Below are 23,652 nucleotides of genomic sequence, written 5' to 3'. Positions count from 1 at the left end.
CCAAGTTCCTGTGTCAAATTATTCCATCTTTTTGTTACTGAAAGAAAATAAGCTTATAAATGTGTTCCTCTGCTCTTCATAGAGCTATAATGATTAATTTCATTACTAACTATTTTTTTGATCAATTGTTTAATTGATTACACATCAGAAATTTGAAAAGGAGGAGAGGGGAGGAGGAGATGTATCCATATTTCTTGTTTGATCTGACCAAACATCCAAAACATTTATGACAACATCCTCATATTTTACAATCTGGAACCTTGAATCAAGTGTCATTTTTGCTTGAAAAATCACTGTAGTCCTTGACTTGCTTCACAAACTCCTAAAAATAGCGTTTCTCCATTTAGCTTCTTCTGGTTTTGTGACAGAAGAACAGTTCACCCTCTGAGCTTAAATTACCTTACTCTTTACTTCGTTTTCTAAATCCTTCATACTACTATGTTCTTCATCATTCATCATTAATTAAGCCTGTAAATCTAAAGATTATAATTGTTATGTCCCTAGCTCAGTTTGTGATACTTACCACATCTCCAGGTAACCCAGGAAGGCCTCTCTCCCCCTGTGAAACAGTTCAAACAACAAGGATGAAAACCCCATCATTAGAATCAAGAGACTTTCAGAGTAAAGTCCCTCAAGTAATATGGTAATGATCCAGCAAGGCCCATAATTTATGAGGTAACGTGTCTTAAAGTGTGTACTTGATGTAGTCCCAAAGGAAAGTGAAACTTGTGAGTAAAGTACAACCACAATTATTTGTGCATATGTGCATATGCGTGGGTCCTTGTGCATGCATGTGGGTGTGGTATAAGCATGTGTGCACCACTGGAAAAATCATCAAAGTCAGTAATTACAGACAGACAAATGAACTCTGCATTTTATTTTCTCAGACAAATGAGTGGGCTGACTTTGATGGTACACAGAGGAGACTGAGGAATGTCTGGAGAGCACAGACAGTAGCCTGGGAAACTGATGATACCTCTTTCAAATGATTTATATCTGCAGAGCTGAGTAACATGCTTAAGGCAATATTCTCTGAATTCTTTCTAATCAAGTGAGCAGGTTGCTTTGCATACAGCACAGGAGAGGGGACATACCTTGTCACCTTTAATTCCGCTGGGCCCAGGTGCACCAACCAGTCCTCTCAAACCCTAATCAATTTTAGACAAAAGCTTCATTAACACAGAGGTGACTCACCAGATCTGCCACAGACTGTCATTATTTGAGGTGTGTTTGTGACAGCAGCATCTTAACAGAGGATTAAAACTTACATCTTTCCCAGGAACACCAGGTTTACCAGGTAATCCATCCAAACCAGCCACGCCCTAAAATGGGAACATTTGTACAAGAAAACAGTATGTAGAAGACAATAGGCAAGTTTACATCCATATGTAGCGCAGATTTTTTTTTAAATTTCCTTAAAATAATTTTAAGTCATATGGTTAATGTATGCCAGTATTGATTCACTAAGATTGTTTCCATTGCTGTTTGTTGCATATAATGTTTTTGGTTTTTTTTGCCATATTTCGTCTTTTCCTTTCAAATTTACGGCATTTGAACTCAGTTTTTTTATGCACAATTGAAAATGTGCATACATTCATACATTTAATTATATTTGCTCATCTAAATAGCCAACGCCTGGTAAGTCTTACTTGAGATTAAAATAGTCTGCTCACGGGTTCAAAAAAGTCTTGCATGCGCAGGGATAGCTATCATGGTAGCACCGAAAAAGACACACACAGACACACACAAATGTCCTCAACAGAAAATCCAGAGAAAAGGACTAGAAGTCTCCAGTTACGCTAGTTGCTCTGTGAGCCTCTCCTTACCATAGGCACAGCATTATTTTGGAGCTAAATGCTAACATCACCATGCTAACACACTGACAAGGACAGTATTAAAATGTTGATATTTATCAGGTATAATGTTTTCCATGTTCACTATCTTAGTTTAGCATGTTAGTATTCTAGCATTTGCTAACTGGCACAATGCTGGGAAGGCCATTAGAAACATTAAGAATTAGATTTTTGACCTGCTGATTGAGCTAGATAAAAAAACAAAAAAAACAAAAAAAAAAACCCAGAAGGATCACATTAATTAGAATTCAACATCTGGGCGCCATGGATATCTGTACCAAATTTCATGCCAATCTATCTAGTCGAGTTATTTCGGTCTGGAAGTGGTGGACCAACATTACCATCACTAAAGCCGCTAGCATGGCTGATAAAGAACAGATATTTCAGAAGCAGGCAGTGCCGTGTTACCCAAAATACATCCCTGACTTTACCATCAGCAAACATTGCCCTGACTTGAACCCCAGGTGCTCCCTCCAAACCACCTATTTCCTTTATCATTTTAATGAGGCAAATACTTTTCCAGTTTCCACCTACAGGAAGTTGCTAACTGACTGACTGGCTTGCTGACAGACAGCTCCAAACCTGACATAAGCATGTTTGAATGGAGATACAGAGCACCAAGGGCTGGCTGAACATCCTCATGCCATTTGGCAAAGTAATCAACGTACTGATTCTGCATGGATTGCTTTATATAAACTGCTTGTTAAAGTGGTTTTAATTTAGATTCAAGTCAACATCTCAGCATGATACCAAAGTAATTGTTACAACTTTTTCTTATATCTCCCTGCTGTGGTTACTTGATCTGTTACTTGTAGTGGCAATGAAATCATGATCACAAAACCATCTTGAATTCAGTAGGAAGCTGTTGTTGATGCCGTGAGATAACCTTTTGCTGGTTTATTAGCAGTCTGGACTGCATACTAGCATCGTTGTGATGGGGAAAGCAGGGAGGTGTTAGCAGCTCAGAGGAAACTTCAGACATCAACAAAGCTTCACTAGGCTTGAATGAGGTGCATTATAGCCAAACACCCCCACAGAGTCCAACAGGAAGTGTGGAGAATGAATCAAGGAAGCCACATCTGTTTGTACAATTATGCCCCTCATTTCTCAGTTCCTCTGAGAAAAATGATCTCTCTCTCTCTCTCTCTATCTCTCTACCCCCCCCCCCCTCTCTCTGTTTTGTCAGAAGTTAACCCAGTCGTCAGCATTTGCAGAATGAACTTTATTCTGTAAAGCTTCAACCTAACATTACTGCTGGAATCCCATAACATGGTGGAAAACAAGGACAGGGGAAGTAACTGAATAACTCTCTCTTGTCCCTCAGCAACTACTATTTGGATCAAGTGCTCTCGACCAAGATGCTGAACCCTTACTGTATGTGTTGCAGTGAAGCTGTGGGGCCAGCACTCTAACAGTTGTAGCACACAGTTCCAAAGTAAGAATATGTTGTGTGAATAAGAAGCATGGAAATCTGTTTACATTCAACTATTTAAATGATCCCCTATTTAGTTCCTATATTCAAGGAGCTGTCACAGTATTACTTACCATGTCTCCTGGAGTTCCTTTTTCACCTTTCACGCCTGATTCACCCTACAACAAAACACCGAAACATCATAATATAATTTCAAAAATGAATATTATCATTTATCACTATCAGATCTTAACTGATGTTTAGTGAGGTGCATTCAGATTATACTCACAATGACACCTTTTAGTCCAGGTGCGCCAGGAATTCCTGCATTCCCTTGAATTCCCTGTATAATATAAATTGAACATTATATTAGTGGAAGTTATTGACCTGAGACTCTCTAAAAGAATAGTGACTCTCTCACTATATTGCTGACTCAGCAATATAGTATTGGCCAACTGGGGACTGCTGAGTCAAAGCTGAATCAATGTAGGACATTTAACTGACCAACTAAGAAAGCTGAAACCCCAAAAAAGAAACCACAGCTGTCAGTGACAAGAACCCCCATGGGGGAACCTTGAACTTTGACCTCTGACCTCATTTTCATTCTTTTTCATGCAAGGAGAGAAATATATCTTCTGATATTAATTTGTAACATATTTTTCTTTTTATCCCTGCTCTTTTTTACATAATATATTCTTCTAGAAAGTCTTCCCATCTAAATGATAGACCCCACAGTTTTCTACTTTATCTTTTACTGTATTTATGCCTGAGAATAGATGGTTGAAGAACCCTTTTGAAGCTGTAAAATCAGTATTACAGAAAATGTCTCCTTTTTGTTCTTACTCAGGTTAATCACAAGTAATGTATAATGCATGAAGAAAATAATGGTTTAATGTGTAGAATATTTACCTCAGTATTGTCTGCTTGATTTTGATAGCTATGGTTTCAGGAAAAAACAGTGCTATTGCTGTGTAATTTGGAGTTTCATGACATCTCCACACTCACATGGAACTTCTAGGTATGCTACTACTGATATTTAACCATGATCACTCACTAATGTATTGTAAAGAATAATTGATTCAATTGGCCTTTTTCACAAAAGACATTTTGACACGTCGCAACAGGAATAGCACTGTTGCAAGTAATAATATTAATGATAACTGAATTTCATTTGGCTCACTGTCACAATGTCACTTTCTTGGACACCTGAACAGAGCATGTTAATGTTATTGGTAGCACCTGTGCTTTTCCTGTTTTTGCTGCTGTGAAAAAGGCCAATTATATTTTTTTTGTTTTTTAACTATTTGGTAGCAGAAAAACTCCAAAACAAGCCCTATGAAGCTGCTACATGGAGTAACATTGGCATTCATTTGGAGCCCTATTTCAGGCCATTTGACAAATGTATGTCCAATATTCACTCTCCCGTTTGTTGTCTCTACTAACGCCTGAAAAATGTATGTGTCTCTTTAGTTGCTAACTAGATGTTTGACTGTCACTACCTAACGATAGTTGCTAAATTTGTCTGTCTGCCATTTGTGCTACGAAAATTAGCATACGGTATGTTATTGCCTAAAACAGTTGCCTTTTTGATGCTGTAAATGGAGTTACTGTAAATTGGACCCCACAATAAATTTAAGCTTGATCCAGTGGCTATAATATAAAAAAAAAGTCTATGGCTTTTTTTTTTATAATGCTATTTTTCTTTTGGTCACACATACAGTACTGCAGATTAGCCTCCAAACAATGGTCAAGTAACTGTAAAAAATATGTAAACGGCTGCTATTTGAGTGTTTCCCTTCTTACATGCTTATACTATATATCAGTGACTTTATCTATTATGCGTTATGCTAATTTCACATCAATACTATATGCCACATTAAAGTTAGAAATTGGGCTCTATTTTCTCATAGTCTTTCACATGCATCTATAGTCTCTACCCTTTGCCATGAGATGAGCATTTCCCTGATTTAGTATTCCCTGTGTTGTATCAAAAGTGGCAATCATTCCCTGCAGTCCTGGGGCACGCAGCTTGTCACAGTCCATTGGTCAAACCCCAGCCAGCCAGCACTTCTCCTCCCTCCCCCTCCTGCTCTTTCACCAGCTGCTGCCTCATCCCATGGAAAGTCAACCAAACTGGTCAAACTCCAGCCAGCCAGCACCCCCCCCCCCCCCCCGCCCCAATCTTTCACATGAAATTAATAGCTGGCTGAGAGGTGATTGTCAGAAAAAACGTATGTGTGCCCACTTAGCAGAACAAGTGCATCTCTGAGATCAGTGCCAAAACCAGAATGACTAAATATATTCTTTTTTTTTTCTTTTTTTCCCTGCATCCAAATTATTTTAAAATCCTTTAAAATGAGCCAAATGTGTGTGCACTAGTTCGTGAATGGATTCAAAATTGGAAGATCACATTCACATACCTTTGGTCCAGCTGGACCAGGCAGCCCTGGATCACCAGCCCGTCCTGCTTCACCCTATTTACAGTAAAACATATAGATGAAAACACATCTGGACATATTTGAAGTCCAAATGCTTCAACCAAGTGTATTACTTACTTCGTCTCCTTTGTCTCCAGGTAAGCCATCAATACCTGGCACACCACCAAGTCCCTGTCAAATGATTGGAAAGGCATAATTAATACCAATATGAGAACTTTGAAGATTCATTATATAAAAAAACAAACAAATCCTCCACATGTCCAGGTTCACGAGTGTCACACCTTCTCTCCTTTTTGTCCAGGAGCACCTGTCAACCCTATGCTGCCTCTATCACCCTGTAAACGAAAGGCAAGTATTTACTTTGACTGTTCTACAGCATACGAACATTCATGATGGCTGGTCATACAGGCGACAATGGCGTGCTGTCAGATAATCAACCTGTTAGCATCACAGAAAACGGTTTAGTACATGGTGGTTGGAGGATTAATATGGAACAAAGTACAAATGTTAGAGATGAATAAATGGATTTGATTGATCAAACAATGGAAGATAACATATACTGTATTTGGACAAAAGACAGAAGATACAATTTCACACAAAACCGAAATAGTTAAGTCTAGATAGCAGACAAACAAACTTTTGAGTAAAGGCTTGGGAGCCATAAAATGCTAACAACTGTCAAAAGTTTAGACCCACTAGGGTCTGGTCACACATCCAACCAAAGACTCAAGGAACAATGGCTTTCAGGTGTCTTCACAGTTTTGCACTTTTGATTTGTACACTGATGTCATATTCTGTGACAAGGAATTCCTCTCCGTGTGAAAAGTAATGGCTGTTTAATTACACAGTTCCACGAGGTCTTGCCCACCGCAAGACTTCCCTCTGCTTCATAAACCACTTTACAAGTCACAGAAGGTTGCCCTTTAATTACTTTATGAGCTTATATCATTTTAACACACGTCATTTCTTCCATCACAGAGATTAGGATAAAGGCCCCTGCTCTGCTGTGCCCTATGACAAAAAAGACATAATCTATAAGAACACTGCTACAAGGGGAATTGCTTGTTCTAGTCCGTTAAAGATGCAATTAGATGCAATCAGAGCAGGATAAATTCACTTTCACCCAATGCAACTCGATGACCGACATAGCCATTTTTAACCAGAGCTTGAAGCAGGCTTACGTCATGTTTTTGCATCAGGTTTAGAAAAGTTTGCAACAAATTGCAGCCTCCTCTGGGAGAAGGTGAAGACAGACGGTCACACAGAAAGAAAGAAATAGAAAAGCAACAGGGATGCTCTGCATTAAAGCTTGATTTAATGCGGTTTTATCGAGCCATCCAGTTTTCCAGAAGCAAGAACTACAAAATGAAAATAAATCTTAAATGAGAAATGATTATTTTGGTTGTCTAAACCATGATAACCAACGTACATAACACAAGTGAGAAGACTTATCCTGTCTTCCAGATATCTTGTGACCATTTTAAGTGTCCCTCTCAGGAAAGCTTGAAAGATGCATATCGAGGATTTTGTCTCAAGGAATAAATTATACTCTGAGACTCCCAGCTGGCACTGCCAGGCAGCACGGACACTGTGATTTGAACAGACTGGGTGGGCATCTGCGTAGGCCTGCCCTCTCTGCTACACATCATCTGTGGTGAACTGTCCTGTAATTCTGACAATAACAGCTGTATGACCATTTTCATAGCCACTCCCTGACAGAAAAAAGGTCCAGTGTGTAATAAGATAAATATAGTATATTTTGTCAAAGATACATGCATACATGCATATAAAATATGCACGGAGACAACATGTATTCCAGTTAATGATGCTCATGCAGCATCAGGATGCATAGTTTTACTTACCTTCTCACCTATGTCACCTTTGACAGAGATTACTCTGCCCTGCAAATAATTAATCGATAAGGATCAATTATTATCGAGGCGGGAAGAAAAGCAGAATAGCTGGAAGGCATGCAATCTGAAATAACTGGAGTGTATTTGACAATATATCTACCAATGATCACAGCACTGAACATAATGAACTGAAACTCAATCAATTAGCTATTAACTATTATCTCTACATGAAAAGAAAACAGATGAGAATGTGCACAGTTTAAGTTTTCATACAGTTCCTCCTTTTTCTCCTTTGATGCCAGGCGGGCCGATGGCGCCCATAGGGCCAGTGTCACCCTGAAAACGCAGGCATGTTCACACAATAAAAATGTAGAACAAACAACTCTGGAACATTATGAATCTGCAATCTTTTGTCACACACAAACTATGAGTTAAAGTCAGTGGTAGATGACCTTTTCACCCTTGGGACCTGCAACACCAGGTGCACCGGTCTCTCCCTGTGAGAAATGGAAACATAGCCGTCTGTCGAAAGCCATTAAAGAAAGGATTTCTACTCATCCATGGACATCATAGACAGGGGTAAAGTTTGGTAAAATCCGGTGGCTGTACCTTCTTTCCTGCAGAACAGGAGCAGTTGACTTGAGGGCCTCTTTGTTGTTCCACAACAGTAGGTGTCGGATTGGGGATCTCCACCGGGGGAGCCTCTGTCACCACTTTCTTAGGGCACTGAAAAGATGATATTTGAGCCAACAGTGATTATCAAACCAAAAAATGATTGGTAGAGTTAATAAGGCCGGAGGATCTTATGGCCATTAAACACAATAAATGTCTTTCAGGTGATGTTACACATATTCTTGCGGCCATTTTGGAAGTCCACAGTGTGTATAGGAAGCTTATTGCTTTTTAAAGGAACAGTTGGACGTTTTTGGACGTATGCTTATTCACTAGGGGGAAAAAAGTTTGGCACTAGAGCCAGAAGGCAATTAGAAGACTGGAAATAGGGGGAAACAGCTAGTCTGACTCCAACACTTAAAAGCTAACTAATTACATGTTCTTTCTTATTTTTTTTAATCCGTTAAAAAAAACGGGATCTTAAAAAACTGCTTTACAGGGAGTTACTTTACATGTAACTGTAACTACATCTTTGCTAATAATGGCTGCCACACAGGCTTTCTGGAATCTTGTCTTCACCGCGAGGTTGCTAGCCAACCAGCAAAACCAGCTTATTTTACAAAAATGTCAAAATATACCTTCTGGTATAGTGGCTTTCTCAATAAGTTGTTGATTTAGCTGCTGTTTTGAATGGTAACTCAGAATTCTCTCACGGATAAATTATATTACTTTGTTTGTTCAGCGTAGATGCTCAGCTAGCACCTAATTTTCACCGCCTTGTTGTGGGCACAGCTCACCAGCACTGCGGTAGTGGTCCGTACGGGTAGCTTGTAGTAGTATGTAGGAGTATTCTGTTGCTTTACAAAATTAGCTTGGTGGCATGTTAGGTACAATTGGTAACAAAGCCAAAACTTTTCATATTAACCTATCTGTGTGCATTCAAGCTAAAAATTAGTGTTTTAAATTAGAGACTAGCTTAGTATAATGCCAAGACAGTTTACTGTGTGAAAGGAACCTGCGATTTGAAACAAATCTACTTATGTGACTATAGTTGACTGTAACTTTTATTCCACAGAGATTGAGTTTTTTTTTATTACATCTCCTTTTTGTAATCTACATAATTACTATACATTACTATATTTGTAGACAACTAAATCTTTAATGAATCTCCATGGTTGAGCCAGATAAGAGGAGATGTGTGACACTGCAGCTTCTAAAATACATGCTTTCACATTCACGAGAAGGCCACAGACAGTAGGTCTATAGCCCATAATACTCACAGGTCCATTGGGTAGATCACAGCAGGTTTCCAGTTCTGCGTGCTTGGAATCACAGTAAATCATCATCCTTTGGAGGTCAAACTGCACGGACACAGACAATTACAGATCAAATAACAGATAAAACTCAAGAAAATAACACAATACAATATCTCCACAGTTGGCTATATAGGGAAACTGAAAATGCACCACTACCTCTCATAATGCTTGATTTAACAATGAGTATATTTAACTACAACACATTCAGGTGAAGACTCACATCAATTGGCACACTGTCATACAGCCTCTTCCCAATAACTGTCTTCCCCTGGATATCAATGTCCTCCCTGTCTTCAATGGGCAGAGTCTGGATGTATTTGCAGTCCAGGTACAGAGACACAGACTTGGCCTCCACACTGACGGCAATTTTGTGCCAGTTGCGGTCAAACAGGTTGTCAACCTCAGGGTTCTTGAACACAGCTCTGACAGCATCTTTTGTCAGCCCGACAGCATTGTATTCAACCGCCTTGTTCTCACCATCCAGACGAATGGACACCTGACAGGTCGGAGGCAGGATAATGTTAACTATAGGAGCTGAACAATACAGAGTCAAGTACATGTCCAGATATAGAGAAGCACAGAAAATGTAATCCTGGTTTTCTTAGGAAGTAGATTATGAAAGTAAATAGTAAGGCCAATTCAAGAGACAAGAAATTTTGTTTCAAATATTTGATTCTTTGTTTCTTAATTTAAGAATTGGGGGCATATAACAGTTTTGCGAAAGTTCGTCCTGCTTTAACTTGAAGAATTACAATGTTACATTAAGTATTACATATGAGTTTCCATTTCAAAATTATGATCCGGAATCTGGATTTAATTTTATCTGGCTTGACAGGCGTAAATACACTATTGCCTTGTTTTACGCCCAGTAATTTAAAGAGAATCTGAATAGTCAGTGTGCTGGGCACATTTGTTGACCTTGTAATTGGACACATAAAAGTCACATTTATTACTATTTGCATTTTGGCTGACCCACCTGTGGGATTCCATATTTGTCAAAAATCTGCCAAAGGTACCAGTCTTCACGCCTTGAGGTTTTCCTGAATTTGAAAGTCGTTACAAAGGCATATTCATCCGGCAACCCTTGGGGAAACACGTCTCTGTGAAATAAAAGCAGAAGGTTATTGCTAACATAAACTGTGTTTTATTTTATTCTGCATACAATATGTGATAAACACACAGTTGCACTGACTATAGCTACAGTTTAGCTATTAATGTACAAACCCAAAATCAAACAAAATGTCTATGTCTGACCTAACAGCTACTTTGTTTATAGCTACACTTCCTGCTTTCCTTAGCAAAGTATTCCTGCACTATTTTGATCACAAAGAAAAGCTTTACATATTATATTAAAGATTCCAGAAGAGGTCACAAGAAAAGGTAATAAATCTGTTTGACATGTTGCAAATTGTGGGTGAATTGAACTCATCTTATAATCTTGATAAAAATGTGTAAGGCACGTATGAAACACATTTTGCATTACTGTACATTATTTCAGAATATTCCGAGCTATTTGTTTTTTAAATGTACAATAATTAAATATGCGTGAGTCCAAGTCAAGTTCTTGGCATGTCAATTGATTTTTGGTAATTTGGTAGCTTAGACATTTGTTATTCAGAATTTTTACCACTGAAGTACAATATCAACTTAGGTAGCACCAGGCATTATTACCTACTGTAATTCTTATTTTATATTATCTAGTGTTTTAGAGGGGACCTGTGTCAAAATCTAAATTAATTTCCATTATAATTTTCAGCAGTATTTTGGTGCTTTGGTACATACTTAGATAAAGTTGTTTTGTATCAAATCAGCACAAACAAGTTGACACACAGAAAATATACTGTAATGGGAATTTGCATGTGCCAGGGTACAAACATAAATGATAGTAGGTGGTGGGGTCAATAGTAGAGCAACAGCAAATTTTTGCCCTGGGGCTCCCTAACAGGTTACCCCAACTGTACCTTTAGGTCACATATTTCCTGATATTTAGAAGAAAATGTGCAGTGTATTGTTTGCAGTATACCTGGATAGTCACTTACTCTGTTTGCTGTACAATGGGCATGGTGCCAAGGCGAACATAAGAACTTTGGCCTTCATCAGCCTTGGTTCCCAGGATATCTCTCACATTGAAGTACTCCATCAGGTCGAACCCTGCAGCGACACAGTAAAACAGCCTAGTTGGACTCAGACAGTTTCACACACACATAAATAAGCACACCAGGCTCTTGAGTTGTGAGGCTGACTTATGGTTTCGTCAGATTTCTCAGGGTGTACTGAGGTTTAATTGGGTCAGTCCCACCACACCCTGCTTCCTCTATGTTTGTGGCTTTCTGGAGAGAGATTTAACTCACAATATTACCGAAGAACTGGAGAAGAGAGCCATGTGTTGGCCTTTCCGCATCTGTTAGATTTGCTGCCAGAGGAAAAAACTAGTTGCCATCACTGGTAAGGTCCTCATGTGAGTCTGAGAGTGTGTGCACGTGTGTGATTTGCAGTGGCATAACCACAGACCATATTTAGGTGGTTCAGAAAGGAAACTCCCTTGTACAACAAACAAGTGCTGTATAGCTTTGGGAATGCCAGCAGGATGAGAGCATGTGCAGCTCTAATGCCGCCAGTTTGTCCAGCAGATCTCACTGAAAGCTACTAGTTATTTTGTGTGCATTGAGCTCTTCTGAAAGCCAGCTGTGCCATTAGTGTGTCAACAGGATGAGGACAGCCTCAACATATTCCTACCAGCCCTTAGTAATGCCGCAAAATCTATGAGATGTAAGGATTCCGTTGGGAATATTAACAACGTTGCACTAATCTTTAAAAGAGGAAACTGGAACATTAAGTTTGTAATGCGAGAGTCTGCCAAAAGCTTATTGGATGTCTTTAGAAATAGCCTGGAAACAGGTGGTAAGACACACAGGCTGCCAGTGCACCATTAGCAACAGAGTAAAAAATAACATTAAAATCAAGCCCCGTCATAACAGTCTGAATAACTGAGGGGATCAGCAATCCGCCAAAGCTACTTCGTCTGTCAGCAAAAGCCACCAAGTCTTTCAGATGCACTGTTAGGGATAACAGATTACTATGTGCTCAGATGACTTTTTAAACTCACCACACGGTGAGTTCATACACGGGGACATTTCTCATAGACTTCCATTCATTTTGGATGCCATTTATTCACTTTTACCTATGACAGTTACCTCTACTGCTCAGTAGATGGTACTGTCTCTTCTGTGACTTAAGTACAGAACGGGCAGTATGTCTTGGGTCTTCTCAATTTATTGTTGTTTGTCTGATGTAGTGATCAGTTTAGTATAAGCGTGGAAAATAATTGGATTTTTTTGTTTAACACAGCTTATATGCTTGAACTTGATAATTTAAGCTGTAGTCAGTTTCACACACAAGAGCTGTCAAGCCAAAAATTTGGATGAAACTAATTTCGTTTTAAAAAGACAAAGAGTAGAGACTAATGCTGAGCTTTGTCTTTGAATTTTTGTATCTTGCCAATTTTAAAATAAAAGTGCAGTTACACACTTTTTTCATTTTATTTTATACGTTATCAGCAGAGTTTTTATAGCACTGCCATATGCTTTCTTTGTGCCAAGACATTAGACTAAGCCATAAAGAGTCTCACTACAGTCTCAGTTAGTATAACTTGCATATCTGAAAGTGACCCATTAAAGCTTTGTAGCTCTATTCTCTAATGATGGATGTGCAGTCTTTAAGTTTCAAGTTTTCACATGTTTAAAACCAAAGGGCAGGCTCATACTCACAAAAACACAGCATCATGCAAAATGCATGCAGCTAATTGAAAAAAGGCTATTGATAGAAGTCTGATGTAAAGGTGTTTGGTTTACTTTTGAATCACGACAGCAGTCTAGCATTTATACAATGACCAGCGATAACAATTTAGCAAGTGAAAAAGCCAAGCGACTTCGGCTATCTAATGCTTCAGCCCTATCTTTTGAGCGCTGCTGATGCTATACAATAATAATGTTTCGGTGGTTGTCAGTTTGGCTAAAAAGTTGTTTGAGGAAGCCATGCAGCTGTGAGTTTTGCTGGCCTTGATTCTCTCTGTCACCATGCTTGCATTGTGCACATTTGCTCACCGCGCTGTTTCTAGGACGGTCATCTGAGCACAGAGCTGTAATTTGGACTGGCAGCAGATAGCGTATAATCAACCCAAAAAAGTTATTTTGGACAGCCCAAAACAACCAATGGGGTGATCTGCGGGAAAAGCCAGTTGAGTTCACTGACTGGGAAAAGCAAACGCATACACAAAGCATTCTTTAAATCAGAGCAGATGCCAATTTTTGTGCAGTAGATAGTGAGTACAGGGCTGAAAAAACACTCCTGTGTGTGCTCAGTACCCCGAGGGGTCAGACTAGACAGCCCATGATTAATACAAGTTTGACGCAAATCATAATCAGTTGCCAATTGGCCTGGCATTTCTCACGGAGAATTACACTTTCTCTGCACCAGCATAGAGCACATTTGTTGTGTGCCTGTTGTTGTAGTGACGGTAAGTACGGTTTGTCTAAATCTCTACGTGTGTAGCCACGAACTGAATAAATCTATTTTACTCAAGCAAGTTTGACAATGTATGACTACAAGCTAGGCCACAGTTATAAACCTACTGCAATTTGGAAAATCCCGAACATCTTTGTCATGTCAGGGAGTGTCAGACCTCAGACTGCTGTTTGATAACATTTCGCCCCAAGTGGGGTCCAATGCAGGTTTGGGCTCTTACAGTAGATCTGATTATGAATTACTATCAGTGCTATAGGTAGAGATATAATCATCCTTATACTTTGTCTAACTTCGTCAACATCAAAAGTAAAAATAAAACGAAATTCTCTTTATGTAGTCTGGTCCGCCTCTGGTGGAACTTGGACCATACTGTGGGAACCATTACAATATAGAAATCCATTTCTAAATTAGTTATCTTACAACATTACACTAACTAAAGATTTAAATGATTATAGTGACCAGCAACTCTTATGGAGCACCATTTAATTTGTGGTGCTGGTGGCCAAATGTAAAAGAAATATAAATCAGTGTGGTGTACATTATATTTATGGTGCATTCCACAACAACCTAGTTATTGGTTACAACGAATGAAACAAGACTTGGATAGTGGATCTAACTCAGAAAGAAACCATCGGTGGGTTTCAATGATTTGTCTAAAGTTTGTTCCAATTCCCTTGCAGTTTAGAGGAAGAGCAAAACAACGTTTTTAGTCATTGGCAAGGATGTGCTAATATGTCTCGACAGTGGGAAGTGATTCTGTCGTCTCTAATAAAAGACACAGACTCCACTACTCTATACAGCCAAATCACTAAAGATTGGCTGTTTTTTTTTTACTTTGAAAAGAAGTCGCTCTAAGTGGTAGAAACAATATTTGAGAATATGAGTGTATCAATTTGTGATATCAAACTTAAAGCTTTCTCCATCTAACAACAGGGGCAAGACTAACTTGGCTTCAGTGGTTGTGCAGTTTTGAGGTACTTGTATTTTATGTGAGTATTTCTATTATATGCTACTCAATACTTCCAGTCTACCTATAGGTCAGAGGAAAAATACGGTACTTTTAACTCCACTGCATTTATTTGACAGCCAGAAGCGACTACATACTGCTTTGGAGCATAAAATTGTATAAACAAAAAATAGGACTAGGTCACAAGGTATATTGTACTGTTATAGATCAAACTACACAACAGTAATTAAAGTATTTGCAATAAGCTCCACATAGATCGGCTACAACATTAAAATGTTGGTTATACATTAATGCATCAGTATTAAATATCCATATATGTAATGCATGTATAATAATATAAAACTAAGAAAGAGCCATTCTGCAAAATGAGTACTTTTGTTGCAAGTACTTCTCTATTTGTTAATGAATATTTTTAGATTGTACTAGTGCTACTTTTACTTAAGCAAAAGATGTAAATAATATAAAGATCATGGCTGTGTAACTCCTAGGGGATTCTGGAATAAAGTGGCATTTCTGGATATGAAGTAACAGTCTAAAAGTCAGGAAGACATACCACACCAGTAATGGCTACTGACCTTTCATTACATGCAAAATATCAGTCATCCATCTCTGATATGATGGTGCTTGCCATATGGCAAAAAGGACTGGTGTTTGAATCAATAACCAGATGGGGTCTTTCTGTGTGGAGTTTGCATCTTCTGTCTGCATGGGTTTCCTCTGGCTGCTCTGTTTTCCTCCCACAGTCCAAAGACAGACAGGTTAGATGAATGGGAAACTCTAAATTGCCCATAGGAGTGTGTCTGTTTGTCCAAGTGTTAGCTATGTCATAGACTGACAACCTGTCCAGGATACACTCTGCCTCGCAGCAGATGTACTGTATGCTACAGTAAGCTTCAGGCCCACAAATGCTAGCTGCACTGTATCGTGCCGTAAAGAGGTATTTGATGCCTAAAAACGTTTTTATCTGTTTGGGCGTTTTTGAGGTTTTTGTTACCCATTGTGGCTAATACTGATGTACAAGCTTTCTTGAAAAACATTTTTCATGTATTATGTATAAAAAAAGCAAATACAGCACTAAAATAGTCTATCAGCATCTTCGTGGCAAAATTTGCCCTGAAAAAAAGCCACGTCAGTTGACCCCTTGTTCAAACAAGGTCAGAAGACACTGTGCCAGCCAAATGTGTGAAGAGTCAACGTTTCAAAAACACAACTGTCACCACTCTGACATCTCTCTTTCCATGAAGTTCAACATAGCAGGAGTCCAAACAGTCATGTCTGTGCATCTGTTTTTTCTCTTAGTGTGATGGACGTGGGTGGGAGACATAGACAGGAACTCAGATCCCCCAAAAGACACTCTTATAACATCCGACCTTTCTGGACAAACGCTATTCAATACTTCTGAGAAACCTTTAACACAGCAGCTTGGAATGTATGAAATAAAAGCCCACATGATGGATGGCTAGTGATACATTTTACTTGGTGAAAGACTAGTTTAATCGCTCAACTTGAAAATCGCAGCTGCGTTTAGAGAGACACATCAGTACTTTTGCAAGCTTTGACCTCCTTACAGGAAATTTTTAACAATTTGAGAAATACACTTATTTGCTTTCTTGCTGAGAGTAAAGTAGATGAGTCGATTGATACCACTCTCATGTCAGTACAATATAGTAAACTGAATGTATCCCCAGCAGCCGGTTAGTTTAGCACAGCATAAAGATTGGAAATATGGAGAAACAGCTAGCTTCCTAAATCCAAGGGTAAAAAAAGAGTAGCTGATGGGAGGATTTGGTTTCCTTTGGCGAGAGCTAGGCTAACCTTTTTCCCCCATTTGACCCAGCAAGATTAACTAAGCTAACTGGCTGCTGATAATGGCTTCACAGTACCATACAAACACTAGAGTGTTATTGATATTCTCAACTAACTCTTGGCAAGAAAGTGAAAAAAATCCCAAAATGTTTAACTTTTCCTTTAGGTATAAATCATACATTCTTTATATTTTGCTAACCTTTTTTGATTGTATGTTGCTGCAACTTTGACAAATATGAAAGTAACTTATATTCAGCGTGATGGATTACGTGAGTTAAGCAAGTTTGAGGGGTTCACTAATTGATTGTCATATCAAATGGAAAAGGATGAAAGCCAATGTCTGCGCAGAACTATAAACAAAATACATCTAAATTTTGAAAGCAACTTGGTTTCCAAAATTGTTTTTTGTGATGTCAATTGGATGAATTTGAGTAAATTCAAATCTGACAGCATTTTGTTTTTGCAACTACATTGCCTAAAACAGACACAAAATGAATGTGCCAGAAAAGCAGCAGTCTCCATGTCATGAATAAAACCAATTCAGTCTCCAATCAGATAGAAATTGAGGAAAATTGTAACTGAGAACTGTCTAAATCTTTGCATATAAAAAAGTCAAAAATATCTTTTTTCCTCACGTGAAAAAGTTAAATGTGGGAGTGTAGGAAAACACTTTGCTTTGAAAAATAAAGACCTGACTTTGTGGTTGACAAGTATTGCCAGCACTGCATGCTGCCGAAAGGAAAGCAGCAGTTTGCACATACCTGGAACCTCTTCAAGACCATAACTGGTACTGCTGGGCTTAAAGCGATCAGGTTGAACCTTCATGTTTGGACACAGGACATCTGAGGAGAAACGAGAGTAGTTCAGTAAAGGACGCTGTAAGTCAAAGTATGATGCACTTATGGGAGCAAAGGGTTCAAACTGTTCAAACATGTCTATTGATAACCTTGTATCTTCCTGCTGGAAATTGTTCATTGCAAGAAGCAGTCATTCTGAAACTTTACGAGGGGTCAGACGAAAAGGGTGTGAAGTGTTGGATTGTTTTAGGAAATGGGGATCTCAATGAAGCACAGCCTCCGGTCTGATATGTGATCTGAAGAGCACCAGCCCAGACAGACTGCTTTCCATCTCTCCTGTCTGATGTCTGGGGAGTGAAGTGTGTAGATGAGTGAGAGCCGGGGCGGGCTGTGCTAGTGCAAGGGGCATATTTACAGGCCCAGGAAGCAGCAACGGTTTTATATTTCCACTCACACATATTTAAGTAATGGTGATGACAGTGAGAAAGGCAACACCGTCAGGTGAAGTTTTTATTGGCAGGAGGGGTATTTCTATTTCTGTCAAGATGCCAGCTCCACCACTGAACAATGCAGATATGGATCCTGTTCAGTTTAATAGGTGTAAACATTGGCTTCGAGATGTTACTGACATTCATTAAACTTTGGATCTGGTGAATTGTGTGTATGGTTCTCACAGCACTGATATTTTTACACAAATGTTGCCGAAATTTCTTTCTTTCTCCGCAGACCTTACTGTCTGCCTTCCAGCAGAGATACACTTTCTATGGAAACTGTTCATAGTGAGGTCTGTGGAATTCTGGAGTAACATGGATGCTGTTTCTGGACAGATATTTCTTTTGAATTTTTAGACTTGCTAGTGGTGTGGTTCTAGGGATGGCAAGATTGGTTTAGTCAGTGAGTCCACTACTTTGGTTCAGACTGAAATATCTCCACCATTGGGTGACTTGCCATGTAATTTAGTGCAGAGACATTCAGGTCATGTCAGGATGAATTGTGATAACTTTCATGAGCCCTTAACCTTTCAACTAGTGCCACTATGAGGTCGAATTTTTAATTTGTCCAATACTTCACATGTACTTTATGTCCTAATCAGCAAATATTAGTATACTAAGATGCTAAAGGTTAATAGTGAACATGGTAAGCATTATACCTTCTAAACATCAGCATGTTAACATGGTCCCAGTGGGCATGTTAGCATGCTGACATTTAGCTCAAAGCAGCACTGGGCCCAAGTACAGCCTCACAGAGCAGCTAACTTGGGTGTAGACTCACTAGCTTAGTAATAAACACTAACCTATATACTTATTTTTAGGTGTAAGATATGGTCACTTTAACAAGACACATCCATACCTGAGAGTGAGATATTTTAAACAACCCTGTCAGCATCATCAGCATGTTTTCATTGTAATTTTCACCCTGCAAGTAGCCTTTAGCTCAAAATACTGCTGTGCCTACTGTAAGTACAGCCTCACAGAGCTGTTTGCCCGGCTTTTTCAAGGTTGTGAGCACCATAACACACAACTCGCAATTACCTATATTTTATTGCAAGAAATCTCGGAGGCCAATATTTAAAAAGCTAGAAAATAAACCCCAAACTATCTTAATGGCAAGACAGAGACAGTATATCTGTTTATATTTGTTTTCACATTTGGTTGAACTGACCCTTTATAGCTGCAGTAGGCAAGATTTTTATGTCAGAATACACTCCACTTATCAAGCTACATTAAGTAGCAGGGCTGCAACAGAGAATAATGTCCCATCCCCACTAACTAATGCTGTAGATTGGTGTATCTGCTCAAATGAAATCCCAGTTTTATTAAGACTTATGTGGACTCATCAGTGTTTGAAAATCATTATAAACTTCTTTACCTTAAAACTGACAAGGTGATTATGAATAAAACCTTCACACCCATCTTACACGGCAGGATTCATATTCATATTGCGGATCAGGCAACAACAGCAAATTAGGATCCTGTCATTGGATTGTAATCAATCTTTGCAGAGGAACTTCTCAATAAACCCAATTTAGCACAACAATTTTTCTGTGTCCTGACTGTCAGTCCTAAATATTATCTGTAGCCAAAAATATTGCAGTGAGACACTCTAACTTTCTTTATAGATCAAGTATCTGCCAAACATCTACTATAAAACCCTGGAATTTTCTTAAATTACAGCTATACAAAAAAAATCATCAAATCATCATTGCGGCATTTATTATTAGGGACAGCTCTGTGGACATGGCTTCTTCTTCTCTTTCATGCATAGCCCAGAACATGCCTAATGGGAAAATGCAAGCAGCTAATTTAACAGTCAGCATATGCATACTTTTTATTAATAACACAACTGGCATTATCTCAGTTTCACATGGTTTATTTTTAATTTCAGCTGTATACTTTGTTCTTGTTTGTGTCTGACTTCTGCTTGTTTAGCAGTAAAATTCACAGAATCCATTTTCTTCTGTCTTAAAGTCTTTTTTAAGTGATACTGGAAGAACTCAGACGGGAAACTTGGTTTATATTGTTTATACAGCCATCTCATCCACCAAAAATTACCATTCTGTGAATGATTGGAAGTGTGTCACTCTTTTTTAAAGACGGTGTTGTTGCAAAGCTCTGAGACGTAGCATGCTAGATAGCTGAGCTACTCCCTGCACTTGTGGCCTTACAACTATAATTTAGGCATCTGTGAGTTAAAATGGAAGCAATGTAAAACCTGCATTTGGAAATGAATGTCTCAGACAGGTTCAGAGTATCAGCGGAAGCTTGACCATGACAGATCTAACTACCACCTTTCTTTTTTGGCAGCCAGAGATTGATACATTTTTTATTCTTAGTACAATCCATGTTAACTGTCACCATTATGGCTACAGAATTTTTCAAACACACTCTAGGTGTTAGAAGAAGGCTTTGATATTCTTTTGAAGTTCTCTCTCACTGGGGTCATGTAAGGTCAAGTGTGGGATCTTATTTGCTGGTATTCTTAAGTGAGGCCACACATGTGTTAATAAATCAGTGCAGCGCAGAATAAATAGTGTTCTTTTTTAAACCTATAGATTATAAGGTGAAAACATTTAACATGGACACTGGAGCGTCTGCACTGGATCCACTTGAAACATTAGATCTATAATTTTCTGGGTGAAAATAACTCACATTGCACAGTGAGCCAGTTGTGCTGACCACTCATATACTTAGAGACTCACTGGTGGTGATTTTAGAGATTACAGAAAGAAAATACTGGCTCTTTCTTTCGGTTAAATTTAGCTTTTGGTTAGTTCTACAAACTTGCTGTACAGCGTGTTTCATAATACATAACCTACATTATTGGTTGGCAGTTTGAAAATCTGTGGTGTCAAAGAGTAAGGTCAAAGGTTAGTGGCTTTAAAATGAATCTCCATGCTTCCCTTGCAGCAACATCATTCTGCAAGATGATATGCCCTTAAAAAAGATTAAAGGTGTTTTAGAGTCTGAATCAACACTGAATACGGAGGAAATTCTACTTTTGCCACTTTTGTCTTGACAATTTATAGCCAGATTAAAGTGAGAGTTGAGAGTTTGTCAGTGCTCATCTGTGCACTAAAGCATGTAATCATGTCATTTCCGTCTTTGTATTTGCTGTTTGTGGCTAAAACTTATTGCATTCTTTTCTTTCCTGTCTATCTAATTTTAGGCAGGAATTTCAAGCGTTGGAGTGCAAAGCATCCATCTTCTCTATGAAAACACTCACGCGCAAATACTTCTCCACTTCTTCGCACAGCTACTGGACAACATAAAGCTCTTACTTCATTTTTGAGCTTATTTTTGCTAAAATCATTTGGCTATGTAAACCCCTCTCTAAGACTGTGTGCCTGTGTTGAAGGACTTTCTCAGCACACGAGTGGAAAAACCATTTTGGTTAGACAGGCTTTTCAGTGCTAAACACCTCTGCACCAAAGCAGCAGTGAAAAAGGCAGCATTACCACAGAAATGTCTTGGTTAGAAAAACTGTCATTTATAAGCCAATGTTTGGAACACCCCACTGTCATACTTCATATTTACTCAAATAGAAGCCATGATAGCACAGTGTATATGTGCAGCAGCTCTTTGTGGTTAGGGTGGGGTTTTGTGGTTAGGGTCTTTCCTCTGTACAGTGGTTAAAGGTTAAAATTAGAGTCTAATTTGATTAAGTGCACGTTCAGGGTGAGGCAGGCACTTCAAAGCGAGTTTTCAAAAAGAGGCTTTGTGGCATTCAGTGTGAGTGATGTGTTGGCACTGGGCCTGGTGGCTGACTTACTTTCGCACAGCCTCCTCCTCAGCCGGCCCCTGATCTTGTCAATGGCATTAAAGTCCGTCACATGGAAGACGTGGGCATTCTTTGGCTCGGCTGCGATTTCCTCCAGCTCCTCCTTCAGCGCCTCCCCGATGCCCACAGCAAACATCCTGATACCAGCTTTGGCAGCTGCCTTAGAGGGCTCCAGAACATAATCCTGGCTTCGGCCATCTGTGAGAAGGATGGCCACCCTCTGAATGCCTCTGGCTACAGGCCTTGCTCCGTTCCGCTCCGTGAATATATTGTTGGTGGTGTAGCTGATAGAATCCCCAGTCATAGTATTTCCCCCCAGGTAGCGTATGTTACGGGCAGCTTGCTTCACATCTTCCAGGGTCCTGTGTCTCCCCAGGTTGAACTCAGTGGTGGGTCTGTCACTGTAGCGAACTACAGCTACTCTTGTTTTTTCTGGTGCCACATCGAAAGACTCCACCAGGTTGGCCACCCATTGTCTGATCTTCTCAAAGTTCTCTTTTCCAACACTGGATGAGGTATCCAGGATAAACGCCAAGTCATAGTGGACATTTTTACAACCTGGAGTAGGTAGATACAGGAGGATTTAGTCACTAGTCCCATTCGGGCAATATAAGGTCTAGAAGTTTCAGTCTTAATGGTCTTACCTGCCCTCTGTGCTTCCACTTTCTCACTGGAAATAGTCAATACCAGAATGACCAAGACCAGTGTGATCCTAAATCCCAGTCGTAATTCCATCTCAGCCTCGGTTACGGTCTGTTTTGTTTAGCTTATTACCACCATCAAGCTGTCCAGTCTGTTGAAAGGTCAGTGGAAACATCAAAAAACTAAAATAAGACATTTCAGAATATAAATCCTGTTTGCCAAGCTGTTTTTTGCACCTTTTCATCACTGAAACATGAACACAATTTGCAATAATTTCTCTCCTCAGGGAAACCCAGGGAAAAGTGAATAAAGCACTTGCTGTGCTTCAGGGAAATTGTTGTAAAAAGCAGGCCTCCTACAATGGCTGCTTCCACATTTTTACAATGACAAGGCACAGATGGAAAGCTGATTTAAAATTGCAGTAGACACTTTTGGAAAACCTGGGATCAAAAATTCTCACATTCTCTTAAATTCTCAAATTCTCAAAATCTCAAAATCAGCTTTTTTTTTCAACCATATCCACCAACAAGACAGTTAATGAACAACGTCAGGAGCCCACAGTTTGTTGATGCTGCTCTGCAAGTATTTTTTAAAGTTTGAAATTCTCACAGGTATCTCTGGTTGTCCTTTGGAGCTACTAGAGTGAAATTTGTTCAGCTTTGATCCACCAGTATATTGCAAAGGATATACACTATCAGCCCCTCTCTGTTGGTTGCTGTTTTGCCTGGGTGGCACTGACAGAAACCTGTTGTATAAACACAAAGCTATTCTTGCACGTATTGTAGACCAGTGGTTGTGATGCCTGCCATTAGGGCTGATGTGTGACCGACCGTAGCCATAACACGGGCTCATCCTGGCTGGAAGAGCGTCTCATTGCAGGGGGTCACCAGGGGAGGTTAAGGAAAGGCTGAGTTATGCACAACTTGAAAAGCAATAATATGAGTCCCTCATGTCCTGAGAACTTATTTACCATCCTTGACCACCTCTGTGCACTCTGATATTTCCACTGAATTATGCTGTGAATGTATTTGTTTTCTAGGGTTGAAGAGCATCCAAACTAAATTGAATATTTAGAGGAATACTATTCTGGGAAATACTGCATGTTTATTCCCTTTCTTGCAGAAAGTTAGATGAAAAGATTGATACCACTCTCAT

General features: G+C 39.2%; 1 protein-coding gene across 1 annotated transcript in view; it reads right to left on the bottom strand.

Moving 5' to 3' along the window:
• The window catches only part of col22a1 (collagen, type XXII, alpha 1), a 49,785-nt gene extending 27,195 nt beyond the window's left edge, over positions 1 to 22,590 (bottom strand). The window contains exons 1-19 of the mRNA XM_040122278.1: positions 22,500 to 22,590; positions 21,847 to 22,413; positions 17,542 to 17,622; positions 11,523 to 11,634; positions 10,460 to 10,583; positions 9,704 to 9,979; positions 9,448 to 9,528; positions 8,165 to 8,281; positions 8,008 to 8,052; positions 7,829 to 7,891; positions 7,565 to 7,603; positions 5,984 to 6,037; positions 5,820 to 5,873; positions 5,685 to 5,738; positions 3,554 to 3,607; positions 3,399 to 3,443; positions 1,269 to 1,322; positions 1,095 to 1,148; positions 524 to 559 (exon numbers count right to left, since the gene is read on the bottom strand). Coding sequence (XP_039978212.1) covers positions 524 to 559; positions 1,095 to 1,148; positions 1,269 to 1,322; positions 3,399 to 3,443; positions 3,554 to 3,607; positions 5,685 to 5,738; positions 5,820 to 5,873; positions 5,984 to 6,037; positions 7,565 to 7,603; positions 7,829 to 7,891; positions 8,008 to 8,052; positions 8,165 to 8,281; positions 9,448 to 9,528; positions 9,704 to 9,979; positions 10,460 to 10,583; positions 11,523 to 11,634; positions 17,542 to 17,622; positions 21,847 to 22,413; positions 22,500 to 22,590 — 2,001 coding nt within the window. The remainder of the gene's footprint in view (positions 1 to 523; positions 560 to 1,094; positions 1,149 to 1,268; positions 1,323 to 3,398; positions 3,444 to 3,553; positions 3,608 to 5,684; positions 5,739 to 5,819; positions 5,874 to 5,983; positions 6,038 to 7,564; positions 7,604 to 7,828; positions 7,892 to 8,007; positions 8,053 to 8,164; positions 8,282 to 9,447; positions 9,529 to 9,703; positions 9,980 to 10,459; positions 10,584 to 11,522; positions 11,635 to 17,541; positions 17,623 to 21,846; positions 22,414 to 22,499) is intronic.
• Between the last annotated feature and the right edge of the window lie 1,062 nt (positions 22,591 to 23,652).

Source organism: Xiphias gladius, chromosome 24 (assembly GCF_016859285.1).
Source record: "Xiphias gladius isolate SHS-SW01 ecotype Sanya breed wild chromosome 24, ASM1685928v1, whole genome shotgun sequence".
Lineage (NCBI taxonomy): Eukaryota > Metazoa > Chordata > Actinopteri > Istiophoriformes > Xiphiidae > Xiphias > Xiphias gladius.
The sequence above is the reverse complement of the archived record's forward strand: the minus strand, read 5'-3'. Positions and strand labels throughout refer to the sequence as shown.